The sequence below is a fragment of the Takifugu flavidus genome, chromosome 6 (assembly GCF_003711565.1).
Source record: "Takifugu flavidus isolate HTHZ2018 chromosome 6, ASM371156v2, whole genome shotgun sequence".
Taxonomy (NCBI): Eukaryota; Metazoa; Chordata; class Actinopteri; order Tetraodontiformes; family Tetraodontidae; genus Takifugu; species Takifugu flavidus.
In genome coordinates, this window is record NC_079525.1 from 12,182,685 (window position 1) to 12,208,340 (window position 25,656).

General features: G+C 41.8%; 3 protein-coding genes and 1 long non-coding RNA gene across 4 annotated transcripts; 2 read left to right on the forward strand and 2 right to left on the reverse strand.

Annotated features, from left to right (window-relative positions):
• The first annotated feature begins 1,995 nt into the window (after positions 1-1,995).
• LOC130527776 (ATP-dependent RNA helicase DDX39A-like) lies at positions 1,996-5,149 on the forward strand. Its single transcript, XM_057036516.1, has 9 exons — positions 1,996-2,218; positions 2,321-2,448; positions 2,565-2,841; positions 3,072-3,190; positions 3,663-3,794; positions 3,873-3,982; positions 4,107-4,251; positions 4,320-4,462; positions 4,884-5,149. Exons 1-9 carry the CDS (start codon positions 2,011-2,013, stop codon positions 4,897-4,899), a joined length of 1,278 nt encoding a protein of 425 aa, XP_056892496.1. The 5' UTR covers positions 1,996-2,010; the 3' UTR covers positions 4,900-5,149.
• On the reverse strand, positions 2,819-4,173 carry LOC130527778 (uncharacterized). The gene is made up of 3 exons (XR_008951117.1): positions 4,073-4,173; positions 3,294-3,414; positions 2,819-3,198 (listed from the first exon to the last, which is right to left on the reverse strand). It is a non-coding gene; the product is annotated as an uncharacterized LOC130527778 (long non-coding RNA).
• A 153-nt stretch (positions 5,150-5,302) lies between the features above and the next one.
• Positions 5,303-9,769, reverse strand: si:ch211-106h11.3 (CCN family member 1). Its single transcript, XM_057036517.1, has 6 exons — positions 9,551-9,769; positions 8,596-8,809; positions 7,949-8,196; positions 7,688-7,811; positions 7,334-7,515; positions 5,303-6,688 (listed from the first exon to the last, which is right to left on the reverse strand). The coding sequence occupies exons 1-6, from the start codon at positions 9,599-9,601 to the stop codon at positions 6,383-6,385; spliced, it is 1,125 nt and encodes a 374-aa protein (XP_056892497.1). The 5' UTR covers positions 9,602-9,769; the 3' UTR covers positions 5,303-6,382.
• A 2,932-nt stretch (positions 9,770-12,701) lies between these two features.
• On the forward strand, positions 12,702-21,089 carry LOC130527860 (coiled-coil domain-containing protein 40-like). Its single transcript, XM_057036646.1, has 17 exons — positions 12,702-12,744; positions 13,368-13,429; positions 13,657-13,740; positions 14,242-14,461; positions 14,575-14,732; positions 14,820-14,942; positions 15,223-15,344; positions 16,625-16,868; positions 16,947-17,129; positions 17,333-17,578; positions 17,657-17,870; positions 17,963-18,132; positions 18,274-18,365; positions 18,456-18,570; positions 19,025-19,219; positions 19,303-19,461; positions 19,535-21,089. The coding sequence occupies exons 2-17, from the start codon at positions 13,385-13,387 to the stop codon at positions 19,802-19,804; spliced, it is 2,640 nt and encodes an 879-aa protein (XP_056892626.1). The 5' UTR covers positions 12,702-12,744; positions 13,368-13,384; the 3' UTR covers positions 19,805-21,089.
• The last annotated feature ends 4,567 nt before the right edge of the window (positions 21,090-25,656 follow it).

Sequence of the window (25,656 nt, forward strand, 5' to 3'; positions counted from 1 at the left end):
ATATTGGGGTTAAAATCTTTAAGGGGGGTGGGTTGTTCTCAGTTAGCTGGACTGTTGACTGCTGCTGCTGACCACAAAAGGGTTGACCATCTTACTGCTGTGTCCAATACCCAGCATCGTGTGCATGTGCATGTGTGCATGCATGTGTGTGTGTGTGTGCGTGGGTTATGTCTCTCCAGTTCATAAATTGAAAAGCAAAGAGATTCTATTACCACATTGGATACATTTATTTGGATTTCAGTAGCAATGTTTTGATGTACATGTTAAAATAAAAGTCCTGTTTAGCCTTCATTTAAAAAGCATTCATTTGTGGGCTCTTTAAGCCAACATCTCTCTGATGTCAGGCCAATGGCCTCGCAATTGCCAGAAATACTTGTGGTTCTTTTTTTTTACTAACTTTTTATTTTTTTTTACTTCGGCCTTCAGTTCCTTGGCATCATCGCTAGCACTGACTCCCACCTCAGACTACACACTTCAACAAATATGCGTGAAGTTAGAGGAGGCCATTAAACAGCCTTACACATAGGATTCATAGGACTGCCACTTTGTGTTGTCTTTAATTACACGTGTCAAAAAACTTCTTAATGTTATAAATATGGATAACTGGGAACAATCTGCAGGTGTACTGGACGTTTTCAGCAAAGAAATTTTGTAGGGGGGGGGGACATCCTCTGCAGCGGCCTGCTTGCTCTGCAAAATAGAACAACCACATGATTACAACCGCATGATGACCCAGAGCCTTTCCAGCAGCGCAAGAGCAAGAACATCCACTTAATTCAACAGGTGTAACTGCATGCAGCACAATCTACTAATATAGATCATGCACCATTTGGGCACTGCGAGAAAGCCCTCCAGATTAAGGTTCAATGACACTACCTATTGGCGCAACGAGCAGTTTGCAAACACCACCTGAACCTGACAGGACACACCTGGTGGCAGGCTGAAATATGATCAATTCGCAAAGTTGACCAAAGGATCTGAAGGTCTGTAACCTTTGATCCTCCAAATATCAAAGCCAAGGGGCTTTGTTCATAAAGCAACCTACTATATGTAACCTTGCTTGACTTCTCCTTCCTTCAACTATATCCTACTGGCACAGATACATTTCAATCACAGCCAAAGGAATGCATATGCCCACTTTATATTCCTTTGGAGCCTAGGATATTGGGAAGAGCCGCTTCAGCAATTTTCAGAGGATATTTCAGGCTATCAGTAGTCAGACCAAGAGTAAAGTAAGTTATGTAAGAATGATTTTAATAAATGGTAAATTGCTGTCTGCATGACAAATATTATTTTGTTTATTGTTTGTGTTATATTTGCTGTACCGTGTTTTTTTTGTTCTTGTAGCCGAATTCGTAATCCACTTTCAAAACGCTGTGCGAGCTAACATCGCAACCTGAATGAACATGAATAAAATGACTTCTATTTTGTGTTCAAATGTTACCACATTCAGTTACATTAGGTGTTTCTGTCTTAACACGTACCTGTAACCAAATGATGACTTAAAGTCTGTTTCAGTGATGGCTGGTAGAGGGCTGTGAGTCCTAGCCAAAAGTATGAGTGATTGAACAAAAAAATAATATTAATATAGTAGTAGTAGTAGTAGTAGTAGTAGTATCCATTTACCCCCAGAGAAAATGAGGGTCTGGGTGCGGGACAAATTTGTACCATTTATCCAATGACTGCTTCAATGCATTGAGCTCATGCATTGATGTATCGATGCATTCAAGTATGGTGGTGTTAACAAAATTCATTAAGTCAGTTGACTTTTGTAGTGTCCTGAACGAACTCATCTTCGAGATAAATGTGTTTGTAATGCATTTCTAGTCAATGAAATGTTAACAAACTTTTATAGACATTTAATTTTTTTACATTTTAGGGAGCCTTACCTACCATTGCAGTCTTATAGAAATTGCCTCTGTTCTGTTTGTCTATAACACAATAAGCCAAAAGTTGTCAAATGAGTTTGCACAGAATGTTGTGATACAGATCATTGTGTTTTCCACACAGATGGATGACAGTGACATCGACAACGAGCTTCTGGATTATGAAGAAGATGAGGAGACCCAGGAAGCTCCAGAGAGTTGGACCCCAGCGAACAAGAAGGAGGTTAAAGGGTCCTACGTTTCCATTCACAATTCTGGGTTCAGAGACTTTCTCCTGAAACCAGAGTTGCTCCGGGCCATTGTCGAATGCGGTTTTGAGCACCCTTCAGAAGGTGACTAACGCCCTAAGGACTTTCCCAACTGTACCACAGTGATGCAGGATGCCATAATGTAATGTAGAGACACTTTTAAATATGGTTTGTTTTTATTTCTAGTGCAACATGAGTGTATTCCCCAAGCTATACTGGGCATGGACATCCTTTGCCAGGCCAAGTCGGGTATGGGGAAGACGGCAGTGTTTGTGCTGGCAACCCTGCAACAGATTGAACCAGTGGATGGTCAGGTGAGATATTTGCCCTTAATTGCTCCACGCTTTCTTTATTTACCCAAGTTAAAGCTGTAGCAAACACAAGCAAATCGTGGATATCCACCAATTGTCCTTATTCTCTATGTCTCCAGGTCTCTGTCCTTGTAATGTGCCACACTCGAGAGCTGGCCTTCCAGATTAGCAAAGAGTATGAGCGTTTCTCCAAGTACATGCCCACTGTCAAGGTGTCTGTGTTCTTTGGTGGCCTGGCCATCAGGAAGGATGAGGAGGTCCTGAAAAAGAACTGCCCTCACATTATTGTCGGAACTCCCGGGCGTATTCGTGCTCTTATCCTCCAGAAGAGCCTCAGATTGAAGAACATCAAACACTTTGTTCTTGATGAGTGTGATAAGATGTTGGAGCAACGAGGTAAGTACTGGTCCAAAGCAAAACAACACTTAACTTCATTATGTTATAGTTGCTCTATGGTGATTGTTTATTCTTTTGTTATATTATTAGATTTGTATTTATTCTAGACATTTGCCATTGAAGTGGCAATTAATAACAAAAAGAACTCAACATACAAAGGCAAAATCAATGATCCTATGCTATCTGTGTAATTAGATTTTTTTCATTTACATAATACTGTTTTCATTTAGACATGCGAAAAGACGTCCAGGATATTTTCCGAATGACACCCCACGAGAAGCAGGTGATGATGTTCAGTGCAACTCTAAGCAAGGAAGTCCGTCCGGTCTGCCGCAGGTTCATGCAAGACGTGAGTTACTGTCAAGAAAGTTGATGTTTAAATTGAATCCACCATACTTGAGTCTTGGAGTGTAGCAGCAGCAATAGCAAGTGTAGAAATTTGCTTCCTTTACCCATGTTCGGTGAAGATATTTATGATGCCTGTAGGGGTTGTTGCTTGAATCCCTCGAAGCTTTGCCCACTTGTGGTTGTTGGTGTCATAAGTGGCCATATCAGAGGGTGAAACTGACTCTCCTGAGCACATTTAGCATGGACCAGACAGTCAGCCTTCATAAACTGCTTCAGAAACAGGAAGGCTGGCTACATTTGATTTGATGTCTATGAATCTTTAGTACATGCAGAAAGGCAAAACAAGGCACGACACACTTGTTTAAGAAGTAATTGAAGTGTGAGAAAGTACTAAGTTGTTTTATTTAGCACACTATACAACAGTGTTTTGGTGTGCAGGAGTTTGAGAATAACAATTTGCTTCTCTTTGATAGCCCATGGAGGTGTTTGTTGATGATGAAACCAAGCTAATACTACACGGTATGCGGCAGTATTACTGCAAGGTGAAAGAAGTCGAGAAAAACCGGAAGATTTTTGACCTCCTTGATGTTCTTGAGTTCAATCAGGTATGGCTGAAATTGATTACACAACTGACCATATTGTTTTCACTCTTTCTGTATTGTGATTTTTGTTTTCTTTTTAAGGTATTGATCTTTGTGAAAACAGTGCAGCGTTGTATTGCTCTGTCCCAGCTGCTGGTAGAGCAAAAATTCCCTACCACTGCAATTCATAGAGGCATGGCACAAGAGGAACGGTACTAATGTTTTTCTTTCCTTGCTTGTCAGCATTACTCAAAGTAACATGAGTATGAAGTCATTTAAATAGGAATTTAGAGATAGATTACCTTGATAAATCTTGTTTTTCCCTGTCCCCCACAGGATAGCCCGGTTCCAACAGTTTAAGAACTTCCAGCAGCGGATCCTTGTCACCACCAATCTGTTTGGTCGAGGAATGGACATTGAACGTGTCAATATTGTGTTCAACTATGACATGCCAGAGGATTCTGACACATACCTTCACAGAGTCAGTATTGCAAGATACTGACAGAATTTTAAATGCCTGTCTTAAGTCATTGTCTTGTTCCTTCCCAGGTGGCCCGTGCTGGAAGATTCGGGACCAAAGGCTTGGCGATCACCTTTGTGTCAGATGAGAAGGATGCAAAGTTCCTGAATGATGTTCAGGACCGCTTTGACGTCAATGTAGTTGAGCTGCCAGAGGAGGATCTCCTCCTACAGTAAGTCGTCATTGCTGACAAACCGAGTCACGCTTAAAGGCAATGCAAATTATTACCTTGTGTGAAACCAGCATCTTTCTGTTTGCATAATAGATGAAAACGTTATTCTGGAGGGACCATTATAACTGATTTTTGATCCCCCAAATTGCTAAGCCAGTGGGCTTTGTTCAGAAAGCAACTTACTGTGTTATGTACAGCAGCTCTTCATTTGTTGCTGGCTCCAGATGATGATTCTCTTGGTTAGGTGGACGGTGGACAAGAAGACATGATGTCCTGTACATGAGTAAATGCATCCATGTTGGCCCTGGATGCCCTCTCCCAATGACACCTGTATTGGGTGTTTCAGTTCTTGGGAACATTCAGGTTCATTAAGAACATTTAGGTTCATTATTTATTGAGATCCATGTTTCTTCTCTTGCAGGCTACTGACAGGCTAGTTGTGGAACTGGCTGCTGATCGACGGGTCCAGTGGCTCAGTTTCATACTCTTACAAGCCCGACTCGGAATTAAATGTAAGCCTCATATTCGGAAACCTCAAAATCACATCATCCAACAAAATCAAATGTATGGTCTCAGTTGAACCTTTGGCCCATGGTCTGTGACAAACTGTACTGGAAAGCTACACACACACACACATCACAGACATACAGAGTGTTTTTCTTTCGATTAAAAAATGGTTCCATCAAATCCCTCTACCTCTTCTACCGCCTCACTCTCCTGTCAACGAACACACTCTCTCACACACACCCACACACACACACACACACACACACGCACACAGTGTTTTTTCTTTCGATTAAAAAATGGGTCAATCAAATCCAAACACCACAAAAGACATAATTGCTTTTAATTTTGACGGTAATCAACATTTATTGGATGTTGTACAATGATACCGCAATTTTGGATATCTACTCATATGCAGAGGATGCTAGCATAGTTTCAGAACAAAGATAAGTTTGAACCTGTTCCAGTCAAACTTAAATCTTGAATTTCTTGTACGAAAATTAACGTTTAAAGCTGGTTCATCCAAACAGATGAACTAGAACTACAGCAGCCAGAAAGAGAAACATTTCACCTTTTAATCCAGATGATAGAGCATTTTCATATAATTTCTCTTAGGGGTTTGTCTAAAGACATAGCTGCAATGAGTTGGACCTGCGACGAGCTGGACCAATGTACCCACATCTCTCCAAAAAGAAGCTAGGACAGGCTCAGCGCAGTCTGCAATCCAGTCAGGTTTTTTGTCCTACCAGACAAGGCTCGCCCCTGGTATCCCATGATCCCACTATCCTGTTTTCTGACTGTTAGGACAGAAAACCCGACTGGATTATGGCTCACAAGGACTGGGTCTGGATAGATGGATAGAGTTGGTCCTTAGTTGGATGCTTGTTGTTTTTAAATGTTCTACCCTATTGAAAAATATCCCTCAAGAGTTCAATGTTTTTCTTAAAAAAATATTTTCTATAAAAAAATGGTTTTCAAAATGTCTGCAAAAAGTTGACTTCAATGGCCACAGTGCGTAATGGACCACCTGCATGAGGTCGGTCTTAAGGCAGAACATTTGATAAAAGTGCTCTGTTGCTTGGCTCCTCAAGTTCATCTGACTGTTTTTGAGAAATCCACAACACCTGATCAGCAGTCAGTCCTCCGTGGAGGAAGTTTGGGACTCTAATTTAAGCCCTGTCTCTGTTTGAACAGGAGTAGTCAGGAGTAAACACTCCTCCAGTCAAAGAAATACTACAATATAGAGATTGCCCTTAGGGTTTTGATCCAAGGTGGCTTTTAGACTCTTGTTGGCAGGGTGCCTGTAGTCTTCATCCACCTGGAGCCAAGTGACAACAAATGCCCCTAGTCTTCTAACTTCATCAACAAAGTTATCCTAATCATATTAAAGTAATTTAAAAATGAACATTGCCACCACTAGTCTGTGAACATGTGTGTATCTCCGTACATCCAGTACTGTGGAGGGAGTGCCACTTCGTTCAGGTGGCTGCAGTCGCTGCTGCATTTACACGATTGGATGAACATGACCGACCTCTGGAATCGCTCGTCATCTGGGCAAACAAAGCTCACAGGCACTGTGCGCGTGCGCCTCGGCGAGCAGCACCGTCCGTCCGTGCAGGTGCCACAATGGCTAGGACGGTACAGGCGGACGCTCCGGCATTCGCCGTAGGACAAATATACAGGTTCTGGGACGCGATGGATTTGGGAACACTTCTTTCCTCTCTGTGAAAGAGAAGACAACAGCACCAGACAGTGGTTTTATTAATAAATTACTAAAAGTCTTTTTGCTCTTAACTCTATGAAGGAACCAGGGTCCACATTAACTTTAAGTTAAAGAGGGTTGCTCTCATCATAACTATTTGTTTAAATATTGAGTGACCTTTTCATTTAAAGTGTTTGACATCTTATGACCTCCAATGCCTTGAGGAATCAGAGCCCAGTAACAAGCACTTAGTGTCCAACAGGAGGCCCAATATAGACTTAATGTTTCCCTGGCCTCTTGAGCATACAGACAGGGCCTAGCTATAGACAGTTGCTTGGCAGGAATGCTGGGGGTGGGGAACTATATTTAAAAAGGCGCCTGCCTGCCACCAAAACACCACTGAGTAAATCAGCACAGTAGTATGTGGATGTAGAGCTTCCCGAAAAGTACCACCGGGATAATCTCTGCCCTTAAGCTCTGGATATAGCTGGCTTTAGCACCAAGAGAATATTTATTTAGGACCAGAACATCAGATTTTTCATTCACCCTAGCACCAACTGGATATTTCCTGCTTCAGCTGTTTAAATACATAACCAGAAGCATGGAAAAATGTGGGAGAGCTCCTTTTTTCTTGTCAGCAATCGTTAAGGTTATCTGTACTTCACCTTGGAGGGGAAAGTTATCCCGTTGCACGGCCGGATGGTGCAGATTCTGGTCTCCCTCTCCAACTTGCACTGTGGGTTCTTGTTTGTGATTCGAGAAGAAATGCCCATTCCACAGCTGCGGGAGCACTGGGTCCACTCAGTGGTCTGGACTGGACACTTCCTGTCCTTCAGGTGGTTCCACACTGTCAGATGGATCATGTCACATGAAATCACTAACCAATACCCAATACATCTGTGGTGCCCAGAGGATGATCGCCAATCATTTTCATCATTTTAGTGCCTGTTGATGGTACACATGTTACAATGTGATTTAATTTCACTGGTGAGGGATTTCCGGCAGCCAACATGCCTCACCTGATAGGTGTTTATATCCTCGTTCACCCTCCCAGCCACTGGATTTGACTTCCATGTGGCTGCTGTCCAGCCCGTTTTCCAGCTGCTGGATCCGAGGCTTGGGCATATGTCGTGTCGGAGGTGCCTAGAGTGTGAGAGAAGATTAATTGTGAGGTTTTCTTGGGTTTTGCCTTCCAGTAGCAACTCCACAACTGCGTGGGATCCTGTACAAGATCCACTGGACAAAAATCTTTTATCATGGAAAACCAATGCAACGCACACCTGATACTTAGGCGGGAGATGCCAGGTGCCCTTGTGGCAGTCCACACTGAAACAGCACTGTCCAGGAATCCTGGTCAGTTGTGGGTATGGGCAGGAAGGAGAGGCCGGCGGTAGCTTGTTGGTACACAGTGGGGCACAGCCGACTGCACCATCAATGCAACTGCACTGATGTTTACAGCCAGCTCGGAAGGTCTCACCATTCTGGTATATTCTGCCATTGTACTCGCATGTGCGTCCGTCTGAGTTAGCTAAAAACACATTTTACATTATAACTATAATTTGAAGTACAGTTCCTTCTCCTACGCTTGTGATGAAAAAAGAAGAATGTAATAGTGTTCATTGTAACAGCAGAAACAAGTGTTTCCAGACTTTACTTCCACACAGGAAAGCAGTTCACAAAAGACCAATAAGACTTAAATGTCAGTCAGGAAGTGACAGACGCCTTGTCACCAGCTATTCATAGTTAGTGGGACAGCACTGGCGCGATGCAGATGGATATACAGAGTATTTTTTTTACCCTCTGAACCCCCACTACTGCTATTGTAAATTAAATACCCCCTCTCAGATGTGTAAAGTTACACGATTTAATAATTGGAGTTGTATGCTACTATACTAGCCACAGACCTTTCACCTCTACACTGACCTACCTGTACAGACGCCCCAGGCCACAGTCACATCATTGCCATAGTTACACTCCAGCCCTTTGTGGTGGTCACAGGGTCTCAATGAGCTGCAGTCCTGGTTGAGCTGTGCCGCACACACCTTACAGCACCCACATCCATCTGGCACCAAGCTAACACCTGGAGGGCAACTCAGAGTCTCTGCGGGGCACTCACACACTGCTGGGCAGCTAGCCATCACCTGAAGGGGAGCAGAGACAGGGATCTGATGATGTGACATATGGCAAACTTGGCTGAAAGGAGCATGCAAGTAACTAGAAATTAAGCTACAGACAAGAATAGTACTAGTTCAGGGACTTCTATTAAAATGCTGTATATTATTTCATGTGTATTCCAGTTCTTGTATGGACACTAGCACTGCAGAGTGTGTGTGTGTGTGTGTGTGTGGTCATTGCTAGGTCAACCATCGTAGACAGCTCAGTTTTTGTGCCAGTCTCTTGCCGGCTCCTGTTGTGAGTCATCCCTCCTCGGCAGAGCCAACTCTTTCAGTTGGTAAGAATCAACATGTTTGGCATAATAAAAACAGGAGGGCGTGATTAGACATGCTTCTAGTAAAGCTTCTGTGGAAGACTGGGTTTGTCTGAATATGCCTACACAGCACTGAAATGATGATCCCACCTCATTTTGACCAAACTTTGCTATGGTTAATTCAAAAAATTTTCACCACAGCTACACTTACTTTGGTAATATTTTATGTTTATGGCCTTTCACGATGCAACTTTCAGCTTTATTCTAGGATAAAGGTGTTTATGTTCACACCTAGTTTGTTTACACAAGTACACCAGCACTCAAGTTTCACACACATTTTAAAAGGGGTTATGATCAGAAGATAACGAAGGAAACTAAAATGTTCTCATAGACACATGAAAGAGTGTCAAAGTAGGAAGCATTCATGTCTACCGCAGCTGAGTGTCTGTCTTACCTGTGTGATGATGGCTGTTGTCAATGCGATCAGGTAGGCCAGAAATACCATGGCTGGAAGAAGTGATATATACTGTATATATATATATATTTTTTTTCTTTCAAAAGTCTCTGCAAACTCTCATCCACAGAGTTTCTCTTACATAATTTCAGCACTGACTCAGTCTCTTCCAAGTCTGTCTTCCTTATAGTTACTTTTTTCAGCCCCAGAGTAAAAGACTTAACTTGCATTTATAGACTCTGCCCCAACAGGAAACCACACCCCTTCATATATCTAACCAATCGGTGTGCAAGAAAGCCGGGGTATTTATATAGGGGCGTGGTCTCAGCAAGGGTCTTTTTGCTGATTGGTAGGAGTCTTGGAATGAATGCAGTCATTCATTAAAACAAAAACAAACGCAGGAGAGCTGCGTATTTGTTTCATGGGGTGAAAATTAAAATGTAACCACCGCTTTCAAGTCACACTGAGACACACCTTGGGTGCCACAGTTCAAACCCTGAATAAATACATTCAACTGGGCCGGACACCAATAATGAGACCGCCACATGGAGGGTGAAAAAGGAAAGGTGGGGGTAATAAAATTCCCTCTGCTTGAACAGACTAAGTAAAGTGGGTTTTAGCAAATAAGAAGATAATAGCAGCTGTCTGGGAGCGAGCGCACCCTGTGTCTCTGCCCATTATCTCCATGGTTCCAAAGAACGAACACACACACACTTTAATAATCTATTTTTCTTAGTGCTTCATCGTTCAGGTGGACTGTGGACTGGGCTGCCCTTCATTTTCTCATAACCATGATGAGAAAATGATCACTTGGACAGAATGTTTCCAGTCAATCTTGAAAGGAGGTTTATTGTTTTTAAGGGCCGTTCATGTGAGGGCCGGCCTTCCTCTCTGCTCTCTCCCCTTTTCAGCCACACCTGCCCTAACACAGAGGCTCCGTTTGATGAGGGAAATGTGATATGAAGGCGTTTAAAGATTGGTCTCCTGCTTTGCACAGCCAAATATGGCCCATAGTTTCTCATGTGAGCTCCAGTGTCAAGTGCTGGCAAATGATCTGTGGAATCAGTTAAACCCTTCAGGATACCACGATCAGCGTTCAGATAGATGCGCAATCGCTTTTCAAACTTAGCTGAGGATTCTGGACACGTGGGTGCTCCTTTTTGATAAATGTTGATGGTTTCTGAGAGCAATCGTTACGTTTGCTGAAATCCAAATAGTCTCAAAGTACAAAATATGAGTTAAAGGCAGCTGAATTCAACAACAAACCGATTCAATAAACCGAAGGGAAAGGGAAAACCTTTTGTTTTCGGGAAGCCTCCATCTCACTTAGATTCACAAGGTAAAAATAAATACTCTCGTTACTGTGAGGATATATAAAGCTAGAGAAGTTTTAGAAGGTGGGAGAACAATTTAATGGTGGTTAAGGCAAGATAAATCTTAAAGTATAGTGAGTGTGGCACTAACCCATCATCAGAGAGGACATAAATGATTTATCTCAAAAGCAACTAAACTACTTTCGAGTGTTTTGCATATTTTGTGAAGTCATCATTCATCATCTTTGTCCTGGAGATTCCCACCTCACAATTCATGACTCCCCATTTAGAAAAGGAAACCAGCTCAGGAAGCTGTCAGCAATGGTGTGATCGGGGACACAAAGTCAGGGCCCATCTATTTAAATCCTCCCGTCGTCATGGTGTGAGGAGCTAATATCGTCCCCTGACTACTTCTGTTGTAACTCTTTCCTCCTCCTCCTGAGGAAGAAGAGGTTGCCACTGGTGTAAAAAACAAATAAGGTGGACAAATGCTAGTTAGAAGTACCCTGATTACTGTTAGGTACCAGGATAAGCTCCACACACCAGAGTGGGCCTTCTTTCTGGTGGACGACAATGTCCAGACACATGTGGCTGGAGCGTGACCTCAGCTCCTGGATGACGATATTGAAGTTCTGGTCCACATATGCACCACAGACAGTCCAGTAGTGGAGTGATACCATAATCCAGGTCTTGGAGGAGATCCATCAGGAGAACAACCTTTGGCTCATCAAGAGCCTTTCCAGGTTTAGGGATCGTATACAGGCATGTGGAGGTCACACACACACACACACACACACACACACACACTCATTTTTCCACTTTCTATTCTGAATTACCTCTAGGAAATCCACAGAGTTTTGGATCAGCTCATTCCTTCTCTATGCTTTTGAATCTGATTCCTAATCCAGGCTGTAGTGGGTAGAGGAGCACACTTTTGTTTTATTGAATTTATTTAAATTACACAATATAGTCGAAGTTTTGAATTGGAATGATTCTTTCACAGGGATCAAGGATGTGTGATTTAAATGTTTTTTATTTTTATTTTTGGAGCGGTATAATTTACAGGGATGCCCCCCCCCCCCCCCCACCAACTTTTGCGCAACAACAGTAACAAGATACAGTGAGGTGTTTTAGGCCGTCTCGGAAAGTCTGGCTAGAGTTTTAAGGTATGCATTTAGATTATTTTACATTTCCTGAAGACATAAGGCTGAAACATAAAAATACCAAGGAGGTTTCATGAGAACGAGCCAATGTAGGAAAACAGAAAGCACACAGGCAATGAAGGTGAGGGGGGAGTGAAAAAGAGGAAAAAAGTCCAAAGGCTGGGGAGATGGTGTGTGTGTGTGTGTGTGTATGTGTGTGTGTGTGTGTGCGTGTGTGTGTGTGTGTAACAGGTGATTCATAGTAAAAGAGCTTGTTTTTTTAAGGGGAGGAGTGCTCTGCTGCCTTCTTAAGGGTGCCCCAATAGGGGAGCTAATGGTCTGGTATGTCACACAAAAAAGCACCTCTGGAATTTGAGCTCACAGCATTTTCAATGTTAAAAACTACACCATCTGTCAAAGAGTGGTATTCTTTAAAATGTTATATGTCGCAGACGTTAAATAAACCCCAAGACCCCAATTAATCGAGCGCCAATATTTGGTGTTATAGCACCATGTCAAAACAATGAAAACAAATTACTCATCTGTAATTTCATGAATGCATATTACTTGCAAATAAAGGGGCTCGAATCAATAAAACAATATTTAAAGAAGAAACAAACATTTGAAACATTTATTTAGTAAAATAATCAGACGCCTATCTGTTCGGTTCCTGACCAGCGGAAGTGTACGGTTGCTAGGCAACCTTTAGTTTGCGTTTTTCGGCGAAAGCAGACGCGTGGTGAGTAATTAACCGACATTTGCCTCGATTGAAATCAATATAATAAATAGTTGTGTTTCATTTTAGCGTTTCTATCTTCACACATCTGCAAAAACAACTGTAGTGACACAAAAAGCAACATTAATCACAAAAAGGCGTTTTGGGATTTTTAAGAACATTTGCGTAAATTAACTTGCGTAAATTAGCACAAGATAGCGAATGTTTTATATTTATCAGTCTTACTTTTTCCTCAAAATTCGCTGCAAGATTATTATTATTATTATTTAGAAAATAAGGATATAAGGAAATAGGCTTCTCAAAACTTATTTTGAAAGGATTGCACCGGAATTGCACCATTTTCTCGCTACAGAATTTTTATTTACTTTTTACAGTAGATTTGATTAATATATTGTTTATGTCTATGCTGCTATTACAATTCAATTCCCCTTCGGGGATGAATAAAGTAAATCTTGAATCTTCAATAAAAAATAAATACGTTATGATCTTACAGTTTCATAGGAAATTTCAGTAAATTCGTTTTATGCCATATACTATAACTCTTTCCTGTGTGCCTTTCAGTGATACTGTTAATACTTACTTTTGTAATTGCTGCCAAACAATAGAAATTATTTTCTGTGTTTCAGTTCAATACAGAGAGAAAATGAAAGAGGATGAGCAGGAATTGATTTTCCTGGACACTGATCATGTCAGTATGCTATTTTTTCTTCACTATTTATAAAAGCACTGATTATAAACAAGAAATGTATTCTACTGATCTTAAAACAGTAATTGTGTGTGAAGTTATATATATCTTCAAACATTCTAATTAACCATTACATTACTTGGCATTTAGAATTGTGCTGACTGATAGGATTTAATTAATTTTAAAATGCATTACTACACTAACATCTCCCTGTTGTGTTTTATTTGCAGCCCATGGTGCTCAGATACCAGGAAGGGATGAAGAAGCAACTAAGACATTACCTGGAAAAGTTAGAACTGCAGATAGAAGAGAAGGTTTGTATGTGTTCTGCTTTTCCTGGTCTCCGTCTTTATTTGTGCCCTCGGGATTTGCGGCTGTAAACCATAAACACCAGCTTTAAAACACGGGACAAACTGTACAAACAAAAAACAACGGACAGTGCAACAGATGTAAATCCCTACGCACAAACCAGAGATTCTGTTAAACTCTTATCGTGACCTCAAAGCAACAAACTGACCAAAAGGGTCAGGATCGGCTGGAAATTAGTTTAACATGAAGACCACAAGAGGGCGCCAAGCCCGCTTGTAAGGGCGCAGACCTCAGCCAAGCAGGTCATTTCCACTCATATTGTGACTGTGATTTACACAATTTGTATAGTATATACATATAGTAGTAAAACAAGTTTACATAACATGGTTAGTTGCTTTATGATTAAAGGAAACTTCGTTGATAACTTTTTGAGCTATTTTGCTGACAGACCCTTGAAGATTTGTCTCCTGAACCCTGAACATGACCTTTCGTATGTCCCTACATAGAGAGCAATCAAGAAGGATCGTGAAAGACATTCTCAAGAGCTGCAAGTTGATGTGTTGAAGAATTTGAAGGACCTCTCCAGTAAAAAGGCCCAACTTGAAGAATTAACTGTTATTGCTGAGAAGGCTAGAGAAGAACACTTAAAAGTTCAGGATAAGCTTGTAAAAATTAAGACAGAGTATGACTCGATGAAGCACAAAAAGAACAAACTTGAAAACGATGGTGAGTGTGAGTGGGATATTTATGAGCTTAGCTGACCTATAAAACAAGATCAAATGCAGTTGTATCAAGCAAGGGCTTTAATTAAACAATAAGTCTTTGTTCCTTTTTCACAGTGAACCAGAAGCTGGCAGAACTAGATGACCTAAACGTTAAGCTCCATTACACACAAAAATACAGTGAAGCCCTGCATGGGGATGTTAAAGCAAAGAAGAATATCAATCAGAAAACTCGAACTCAGAGGAAAAGAGCTGAGGAGCAGAAGTTCCAGCAGGTAACGCCAAGGCTGATATTGGACATACACACAGCCACACTGGGATTGATTTAATGTTACTGGTTGAACATCTGCATCTGTCATCAGGATCTGTGTGTAGAGCATCTGACAAAGGAACTGGAGAGAGTGATTGAGGAGATAAAGATGTATGAAGTTCAGATTACTGCTCAATTAGAAAAGAAAGAGAGAGCCAAAAATACCAGTTCTGAGGTAAGGACATCACCAAGAAGAAGTTGATTTGCTTATTAATCCAACTGTTTTGACAGATAATTCTCACCTCTGTAAGTGACAAAAATATACACCAGCTTCTGAAAGGATTCGGACTAATGCCGAAAGGGTTCTCAGGGAAAATGTCTCGCCCTGCTTGGCATTCCAGCATTTACTGGTGTTACTGGTGCACGGTGTACAGCGCCCTTCCTCATAGATGGACTTCTGGTCTTCTTGAGACAAACTAGCAGTGATGACATGTTTTCTGTTATTTGTCGTGTAGGCTGAGATGCTCCTGGAGGACATGCTTCTGCAGCATAAATGGATACGGCAGCAATGGATAAACAGTCTGCAGATGATGGAAAAAACTGTTGAGAAGCGTAATGCAATGCAAGAGGCTGTGAGGTAAGTATGAGGACAAGGCGGCCTGATTAAGAATATTATTAACCCACTGCTCCTTGTGTATGCCTCCATCCATCTCCCTTTATCTGGGACTGGGTAGTCTAAGCAGGGAAACCCAGACTTGAAGCTGGACACGTCCTCCAGCTCTTCTGGGAGGATCCCAAGAGGTTACCAGGCCAGCTGAATGACAGAGTCCCTCTGTTGTGGCCTGGGACTTTCCTGGAGTCTCCCCCTGGAGGGACACACCTGGAACATCTCCTGAGGGACCTGTCCAGGACGCATTCTATACAGATACCCGAACCACCTCAGCTGGCTCCTCTTGATGTAGATGGGCAGCAGTTCTATGCCCAGCTCCTCCTGGGGGACAGAGGTCCTTACCCCATCTCTAAGATAGCACCCCAGCACCCTTTGAAGGAAGCATGACCCAAATATTCATGACCATAGGGAAGGGTGGGAAGTGCTTCGCCTTTTTGCAAAGCTCCTTCTTTATGGTGGTTCAGGATTAATCGCTGCAGGATTAATCGCCTGTCAATCTCACACTTCCCTCACTTGTGAAAAAATCCCCAAAGTATTTAAAGTCCTCCACTTGACCGCCACCCTGGTCTGCCAGTCCAGAGGTACTGTCGCCAACTGTGCTACAGTGCTACACAGGCGTGTCAAGACAGCCAAACATCCAGAGATTTGAGGTAATCAGTGCAGATTTTATCCACCCTTGTTGCCTCGGCACTGAGGAGCTTCTGAACTGCCTTTTGGACTTCACTTTGAGTGATGAATGAGTCAATCTCTGGGTCCTTAGCCTCTGCTTCCTCTACAGAAGGCGTGGCAGTAGGATTGAGAAAGTATTCCTTCCACTGCCCAACAACGTACCAAGCAGAGGTCAACAGCTCCCTCTTCCACTGTAAACAGTGTTGGTGGAGCACTGCTTCCCCCTCCTATGGTTTGCCAGGATTTCTTCAAGGCTGACTGGTAGTCTTCCTCCATGGCCTCCCTGAGGTTCTTCCAGACCCGAGTTTTGCTTCTGCCACCACCCGATGTGCTGCATGTTTGGCCTGACGGTAAATGTCAGCTGTCTCAGGAGCCCCCCGAGCCAACCAGGCTGCTTCAGATTGACAGAATCCCTTATTTTATTACTCGTGCGTTCAAATGCACTTATATTTAAACATCACGCATGGGTGAGGAGAACAAATGTAAACTATCATTTAAAAATATTGAAAAACGCATTCAACAAAAAAGACACCTTCTTTTGTTGGGGTATTTTTCTACTGTTGTCTGTGTTCCCCCAGTGGTGCAATGCAGGAAGTGAATCTTTTGGATGGAGAGATTCAGAGGAACAGGAAATCCAACAATGAAATGCAGGAGAAGAATGAAAAGCTCACTATGGAGTTGCAGATGGCTCAAATACAGTGTGAAGCCATCAAAAGGACAATTAATAAGAAAAAGGATGAAGAAGAGGTGCTGCTGGCCCAGTACAGTTCTTATCAGGGCTCCATAAAGCAGGCAGAAAATACTCTCCTTCATCTGAAGAAGGTTGTCAGAACATACCTAAGAACATTTGTTCTTACTCTATAATATACATCAAACTCTCCAAATCTTTCATCATTACAGGAGGCCAGCGCTGCCCAGTCTGTACTAAACAATCATAGGAAGCAGCTGGAGAAAGAAAGTGCGCTACGATTAGATTTGGAGGGTAAGATTAGGACCCAAATGCAGCAGATGATTATCCACAACAGGACTGCCAAGAACTACCAACAGCTCTTTGGCAAACTAACTGACACCAAGAACGAGAAGGTAAAAATTGGGATTAGACATTTGTCAGACACTGTTTGTGTTGTTGTGTATTGCATCCGTGCATTGTTAAACACTCAATCCATCTGTCACTTTTAAATCACAATCTTAAGAGTGTGACGGTATGACCTGACCAAACATGGACCCGGACATGATATACTCAAAACTCATGACTATCCCATGTTTTGACCTTGGGCCACATGTAGATGTGTCAGCTGTTGCAGCTGGAGAATGAAATAGCTGCAGTAGAAAACAAGAAGATCAAAGTTGCAAGAGATGTGGATGCCCTGAACATCACCCTGGAGGACCAGGAGAAGGAGATTGCAGAGAAAACCAAGCACAATACATCATGTGAGTCTAAGATATGTTCACGTAATAAAGAAATCGAGCAGAACCAGCGGACAATCCAAAACATGAAGAACAAGATGGCAGAGATTGCAGCCAGGACTGGGGTGAGAAAAAAATAGGACGTATTTCTTCCTATTTGTTGTAACCATTGAATTCAATGATTTCCCTGCTTTCGTGTCCAGAATGAGGACCTTAGTCCATACGAAACCAAGATACTTAATTTAAAGGAACAGAGGAGGGAGCTGGAGGAAACCATGAAGAACCACACCCAGCTCTGGTTAACAAAGCAGGAGACTCGCGTGAGACTGACCCTGGAATATGAAGCCACCAGCAAAGCCACGCACAAACTGCAGATAGAGTACACCACCCTGCAGAAGAAGAAAATGCGTCTAGATGGTATTCAAAATAACCCCCTCTGGGAGTGAAACTATGTGTTACTGTGCACACTTCTGCATGAGCTGCTCTCAACAATATAGTCAACTCCCCAGGTCTGATGGACATTGAGAACCGTGAGCTGAAGCAGCTTCAGAACAAAGCCAAGGCGCTCACCCGTAGCCTGCAGAAGCTCAACATTCAGATAGACGACAACGGGAAACAGAGGATGCTGCTGGAGGAGAAGAAGATGATGATGGAGATGGACTTCCTCGGGAGAATAAAGGTATCATTATTTACAGGACCAACTCACCCCTATGGAAACATTAGTCTGATTTCAGATCAGCGATGAATTCCTGCAGTTTACTTTTTTTTGCAGCTGAACTGTTTTTTCCCCTTTAAAATATATTTTAACTCTGATGTAAAGGAGGCAGAGCAGGCGGCTGCCAGCATTCAAATGAAATACAACAGGACTGAGGAGGAAAAAGAGAATCTTTGCAACTGTTTGATGGAGTCTGAGTAAGTCTCTCTCTCTCACTCTCTTGTTACCAGCCAACGGGCAACATTTTATTTAGTGATTATTAATTATATTCGTATTGTAATAAACAGATGGCAGAAGTTGTTGTGGGAGAGAAAGATACAACTCGCGAAAGAGACTCGCTCAGAAATAAAGAAGCAAAACGAAGAACTCCAGAAGTTAAAGATGGTGGTGCGCAAAAAGGAGGTACAGTATGTACATCTATCATTTCTTTCCACGTAAGGTTCTCCATAGTTGTGTTGTCATAGTTATTTGAACAACAATCTCTATCAGTGGCAAAGAACTGATGTAAGAGTAAAACTAAAGCCCCTTTGTTTCTCTCAGAGGCCATCCTGAGACTTTTGTTATATTTTGCCCTTGACTGGTAGGTCTATCTCAGATCAGATTTATTTTCAATGAGCAGCAGGTTGTGTACCCTGGCTTTCACTGGTCTGTGTTGGAGGGTTTGATACTGAGACGTACACATGCTGAGATCAAAACATGGCCTCAATTACATCAAGCGAATCTAGTTTCCAGGCCGAATGAGACCAAATTGCCTTAATTACTCCTGTTTCAGATTTTAGTGCCACTAGATTAAGATGCAAGCTAAAACTGAAAAATACATTTTTTTTTTAACTGTGTATCCAACGTGGGGGCGCAGACGCAACTTAACCAGCAGGTTAAAGAAGGAGAGAAGCTGATGAAAGAGAGTGAAGCACTGGCAGAGCGGTGGGGCAACATCGCTGAGCGCCGCCTGGTCCTGTGGCACACCTCTGACAAAATCAAACACAACAGAAAGTGTGAAATGGAGCGCACCCACGAGGCTCAGAAACGGAATCTCACAAAGATGAAAAAGGTGGGAGCCAGGAACCGACAGGTCTATTTACATGCCTACACACCCCCTTTCAGGCTTTCTCACAAGGAATCGTGTGTTTTCAGCAACTAAGCGCTTTGGATGAAAGCCTCAAGGAGCTAAAGCAGAAGAAGACTTTAATTGTGGAGGATATTGAGAAGAAGAAGCAGGAGGTGACAGAACACCACCTTAAAAATGAAGCATTTGATTCTGAGATAACAAAACTCCAAGATGACAAAGAGAGGGTGAGGATCGCATGTTGTGCAAAGTCCTGCAGTACTTCAGCCATGAACCATTGTCCCCCTCCCTTCCCACCAGAGCCTGGTCCTCACAGAGGCCCTGCAGAACTGGGCCAAGCATCTAAAGATGTTGCGTGATGGCACCTCCAAGCCTCCCACCAACACAGAGGCAGTCACTGCAGCTTTCAGTAAAGAAGTGGAGAATCTGCACTCCCTTTACGAGAAGGTGCAGCACATCTGTCGGGAGTGTCCAGAGAACCAGGAAGAGCTCAGAAGGTTGAGAATAGCTCTAGAAGCACACATGACATTCCTGACCACTGCACAACATGCCAGACATGGTAGTTGTTAAATTTCCATCTACTAACCTTCTGTGAACGACTGCTCATTAGCATCACTTATTGTCCTTATTATGTGTCCTTGACTCCACCACGGGTTTTCCCCACTGAAAAACCATCTGTCCTTAAATTTCTTTATAGGAGTTGGCTTTCAGGTGAGGCTCAGGAAAACAGACCCTTGAATTTCAAGAGCAGATCGTTGTTTATTCCAAGCAAAGGGTCCAGACACCCCTAATGTTTTTTGTTGAGTTCCATTTGCACTCTGGGGATGAAAAATTGCAGAGCATTCAGAGATTAGAGGTTGTGTTACATGCTTTTTTGTTAAAAGACAAGACGGACAGGAAAGATCTCTCCCCAGAATGGTTGTGCAAGCTAACACCAGTGACCGAAGCATCGAGCACATAAAGCCGGGTACACGAAGGTGAGGAAGGGGACCACAGTTGGTCATTAATGGTACACTATATAATCTGGTACACGAAAATGAGAAGCACTACAATATACTGAATTTTCTCTTTAAAAAACATATCCTATTTTAATGATTAAAAAAAATTGTTGTGCCTGCATAGTACTGCAATATATGACAGTGTCATCAGCATAAATATGGAGTTGGGAGATCAGTAAACAGCAAATCCTCAATTTGAACAACTCAGGTTCTATTCTTGAGATTATTTGCAAACCACCCAGCTTGTTGAGAAAGATCAACAGCCGAAAGACTTGAAATAATGTTATTGACAGTAACAATGCCTTTGAGAAATCAATTAAGAGGGATATTGTTTCCAGTTGAACTTAAGTTTACAACCTTCCTTTTAATGCTACTGACTGAAATGGTGACAATAAAGTAGGCGGAGAGACCTGGTCTTTTACCTGGTCACCAACTGCAGATGAATGCACCTTTGCTGGGACAGACTTTGGAGATTGGTTTGTAATTGTTTAAAATCCTAAGCTAAACTCCATGTAAGAGGGGGTAATAAGGGCAGCTTTCCAGTTCGGGGGATTTGATTAAAAGTTACCCGTGCCAGCTGGTTTTCTAGAATTGAGATTAAATTATGGTTTCAGGCAGAAACTGGACAGCAAGATCACTGACTGCAGGCACATTACAAAAAACTGAAATGTGGAAACTTGGTCGCCTCCTAAAACCAATTACATAATCAAGTGGAGGAGCATTCACATTTAGGATACTTACATTATAGATATGAATAAAATGGGATGTTATCTGATTTTAATATTTCATGATTTCATTGTTCTTGAAATATGGTCATTTCAGAGATTTCTTTATTCAAATAAAACCCTTGAATTGAACCCTTCTTTGTCCAGAATCAATTAAATATTTTATGGTTTTATTGTCAGTTATGGATTTTATTATTAGCCTGGAGTATGTCGTGAAACAAGAAAAGACAAGAAGTGAAAAAAGGCACAGACCAGAGGTATGCAAGCTGGTTAGTAAAGCGCAGAATCAGGAGAACTGGGAGTCTGGAATTCTCAGGCTACCACTGGCAAAGGCGAAATGACCAGACGCTGGACAGCAGGTGTTGGCTGCTTAAAAGGTCTGCTAACCGATTAGCCGCAGGTGTGGAGGCAGGCAGCACGTGTGGTGGCTCAACCACGCCCTCTAGTGGAAAGTCAGAACATCACAAACCGAACACAGACCACAAACAGGATCATAGTAAATGACAATGGTGTTCTGACCTTTTCTTCCCGGGCTCAATAAATGAGGTTCTAATTGCAAAATGACAACTGCAGTTTTTTGAAAATTATACTTCTGGTTCAAAATATCTTTTTTTAATCCTAGAAGAGGCACTTGCCATTTGTCCTACATCATTTCAGTTACCCTAAACAAGCTGTCAATCAAATCAAATCAAATCAAATCAATCTTTATTTATATAGCATCTTTTACAATAAAAATTGTTTCAAGGCGCTTTCCAGAATCCCAGGGCCTAACCCCAGGCAAGCAACAGTGGCAAGGAAAAACTCCCCTTTAACAGTAAAATTTATGTTTATGTTGGTGCAGTTTTGGTGCAACTGGGGGTGACTGCTTCAGTCCACTGAATTTAAGTTGTTTTGATGCTGTTTTTTTTATTGCGTACCTGCTTTTGTTCTCACTTTTTTTCTTATACTCACTGCTCACCCAGTGATAATCTTTATGACCATTTGCCATGCCCCTTATTTATCTTCTTTGTACTTAACTTATGTCGGCTGATCATGGTGGCACCTTAAATCTAGTATTTGGAATGTTAAAGGTCTTAACCGTCCAATTAGAAGTAGTGGCATTTATTAACTCTTAAAAAAGTCAATATTCCATTAGTCCAGGAAACCTATTTGATACCAACTGAATCTGAGAAACTTTGCATGGACTGGGTGGGTCATTGCTTTGCTCTGTGCGGCAATAGCCAGTGTGGGGGGCAATTCTAATTCATAGGCATTTACAGTTTATTAAGGAGGAAGGATGTATTTTGCTGCTCCTAAAAGAGATTCAAGGCCAAAGGGTTATACCAGCTAATGTGTATGCCCTGAATATAGATGACCCGGTATTTTCTGGGCAGCTGGAAAACAAGCTCCGAGATATGGGAGACTATGCTCTTTTATTGTATGTAACCTTGTACCAAGTTTCTTTGCTTTATGATCAAAGCTCTCTCTCATTCATCTTCATTTTGGTTTAAAATCAAAGCCAGCCCTGGCCTTTGACGTTTGTATCTACTCCACCAGCATGATTTATTTGGCTTAAAGTTTATTTCTTTGGAAGTGGATATTTAGCACGTAAGCACATTTGCTGTTACTGTTATTTATATATTTGTTAATTTTAACCCACTGTTTTTTTAATTTATCAAATTCCACTTGTTTTATTTTCTGTTTCATTGCAAAACACAAAGAAAATGGACACAAAGGAACTGCTCACTGCTCATGAAGATGTCAGTATAATGTTTGTGAGGTGGCAGAGGCTTGTAGCTACAGAAGGATGTATTATTTACGTTTGTAGGACCTTCTGAGTATTGGCGATCTGTTCAGTTCAAAATTGGGTGCCAGTACGACAAAGTGTGTAATACTTATAAAACACGTCTGTTATCAGGATCTGCGTGTAGAGCTTCTGTCGAGGTAACGGGAGAGAGTGACGGAGCAGATAAAGATGTGTGAAGCTCAGACTATTGCTCACTCAGAAAAGAAAGAGAGCGCCAATACCAGTTCTGAGGTAAGGACACCATTGTGGAACCAGAGACCATAGCCCATAGCTTAGCCTCTTATCTTATAATGGAGACTGATGCTGGAATTGCTCATGTATTCGGACACAGAAGCATTTAACTGTACAGATGGCAGATCAAACGAGAGACGACGGGCTGTGGAACTTTCTTCGACAACGAGGCATAAGAGAAAAAAACATAGTCCAAATGCAACAAGATGAGGTAACACGGATTTCAACAGAAAATATTTAAATTCATCTTTCTGTCAAGCTTCAAATTCATCTTTCTGTCAAACTTAAATTGAAATACTCATTATGTCCTGCCTTGAAATCCATTTTTGGTAAGTTTTCATTAAAATGTGCCACCTTTGTTCCTAAAGCTACCCTTAAATCCTAATAATTGATTTGATACACTAATATGTATTGTAAATTGGTTCATTGCCTCTATTTTAGTGTTTAAATTTGGCGGATGGACTCAATAACATGACGTAATCTCTGACAACTGTAGCAGTTAAATCTGCTATAGTCACTTTTATTTCTTTTTATTAAATGCGTAACACATAATTGTACTATAACATGGTAAGAAAAATACTTTTTCTTTACAGATTTACACATCACTCATCATAGATTTAGAGGATGATTTGCTTGCATGTTATATACCTGTTTTTGGGGACAGAACTGCCACAAGACAATACTGTCTCGATAAACTGCAAAAAGAAATGTGGACAGCAACAGTGAGCCGTGACAAGGAACCTGAACCGGAATTGTTGCTTTCAGGTGTACTAACAGAAAACCACTATCAATCTAAAAACGCAAAGAGTTCAATAAAAATAGAGTTAGGGTGGATCCATGAGGGAAAATATATGAGAAATTGTTGTGGAGGGGGCATCAAGGTACTTGAAGTATCCAAGGATTCAACCAGAAAAGATCTTGCGTCCCATGCAAGAAAGCTGTTTTTTCCAAATGGAAATTCAAAAAATGGAAAATGGGAGCACTTTCAGCACAATATTTTTGACTTCAAGGAATTCAAAACTGATGAGAGCACTACTGTTGGTGAGTTGACCAGACAGTCCCAATTTGGGATTTTACGGTTTTACCTCAACACGAGTTCCATAACGTTTCCTGACACTGAGATGGACAGCAAGCTAGAGAGACATTCTGAAACTCCTGAAGAGCAGCAGAGACTGGTCTATTCTTATGAACACCAGGATAACCCACTTAGTGCAGAATCATCTAGAACACCTAAAGATTCCCCTGTTGATTTGGATGTTGTTGAACCTTCCTCCCAGTCTTATGATTCAGAAGCATTTGAAGGTCTCCCAGTATATGAACCCATTAATTGGAACATGGATGATACTGTTCCAGTTTTGTTTCCTGCGGACGAAGTCTTCAGTGTACCCTCCACATCTACCTCTAATTTAGATGGCCATGTTCAAGAAACTGGCCAAATAAGTTTCGTTGAATATCAGCAACTCCATGTACGGATTAAACTTCACAGAGCAAATCTGGTAGACGAAATGATTGGCCAGTTCAAAAATGAGGCCATTCTTAGCTACCATTTAAAGTACAATTTCTTTAATGAAAGAGGTGCTGATGCAGATGGTTTAGCCAGAGATGTTTATGCTGCTTTTTGGACAGACTTCTTGGATTGTGCAGCAGAGGGGGCAGAAATGAGAGTGCCAACCCTGTCTCCAAGATGGCAGGAAGAAGAGTGGAAGTCTGTGGGACGAATATTGGCTAAGGGATTTACGGATCAAGGATATTTCCCCTTGCGTTTTGCCCCAGCATTTACAACAGCATTGATATTCGGAGAGCATGCTGTGTCTGCAGAGTTACTGTTTGAATCATTGCTGTTGTATCTGAGTCAATGTCAAAGAGATCTCATAATGGCTGCCTTAATGGACACGGACAGTGATAACCAAGATGACTTATTGGACCTACTAGATCAAATGGGGGTTAAAGAAGTCCCCGCCAAAGACACTCTGAAAGCAGTCCTTCTTCAACTAGCACACATAAAAATGATTCAGCAACCAAAGTATGCGCTTGATAACATGTCTGCAGCCGCAGGGCTAGCCCTGCGGGCCATCTTACCCACGACGTCGGATATACATGACATGTATAATGACAAAAAGCCAACTTGCACCAAAGTCCTGAAGATGATTAAAGCATTTCCACTGTCTTCAGCTGAAAGACAAACCCTTGGATTCCTACGTCAGTACATACAAGAATTGGATGAGGTTGGTTTGAGAAAGCTGCTGAGATTTGTGACAGGATCAGATATAATCTGCGTTAGTAGAATCCACATTACTTTTACAACTCTGGAGGGCCTGGCACGGCGACCTGTTGCTCACACCTGTGGATCTGTTATGGAGCTCCCTTGTACATATAAGTCCTACCCAGAGCTACGTGACGAGATGGAGAATGTACTGACCAGCAACTACTTGAACATGGATATTTTGTAGACAGAGAGTACACATCATCTGCACAGACTGACAAGATGATCTTCTTTGGGCCAATATAAAATTCAGTTCACTCATGAACTTTGCGAATGTTTGTTATGTCCACTTTTTGAAATATGAATGCAGATAAATAAAATAAACTTCAAAAACATGATCTCGATTGTTGTGCTAACAAAAATATTAAACTGAGCCTTGCAAATTTTGCCTGCATTTTCAAACAAGGTTACAGCAAGTT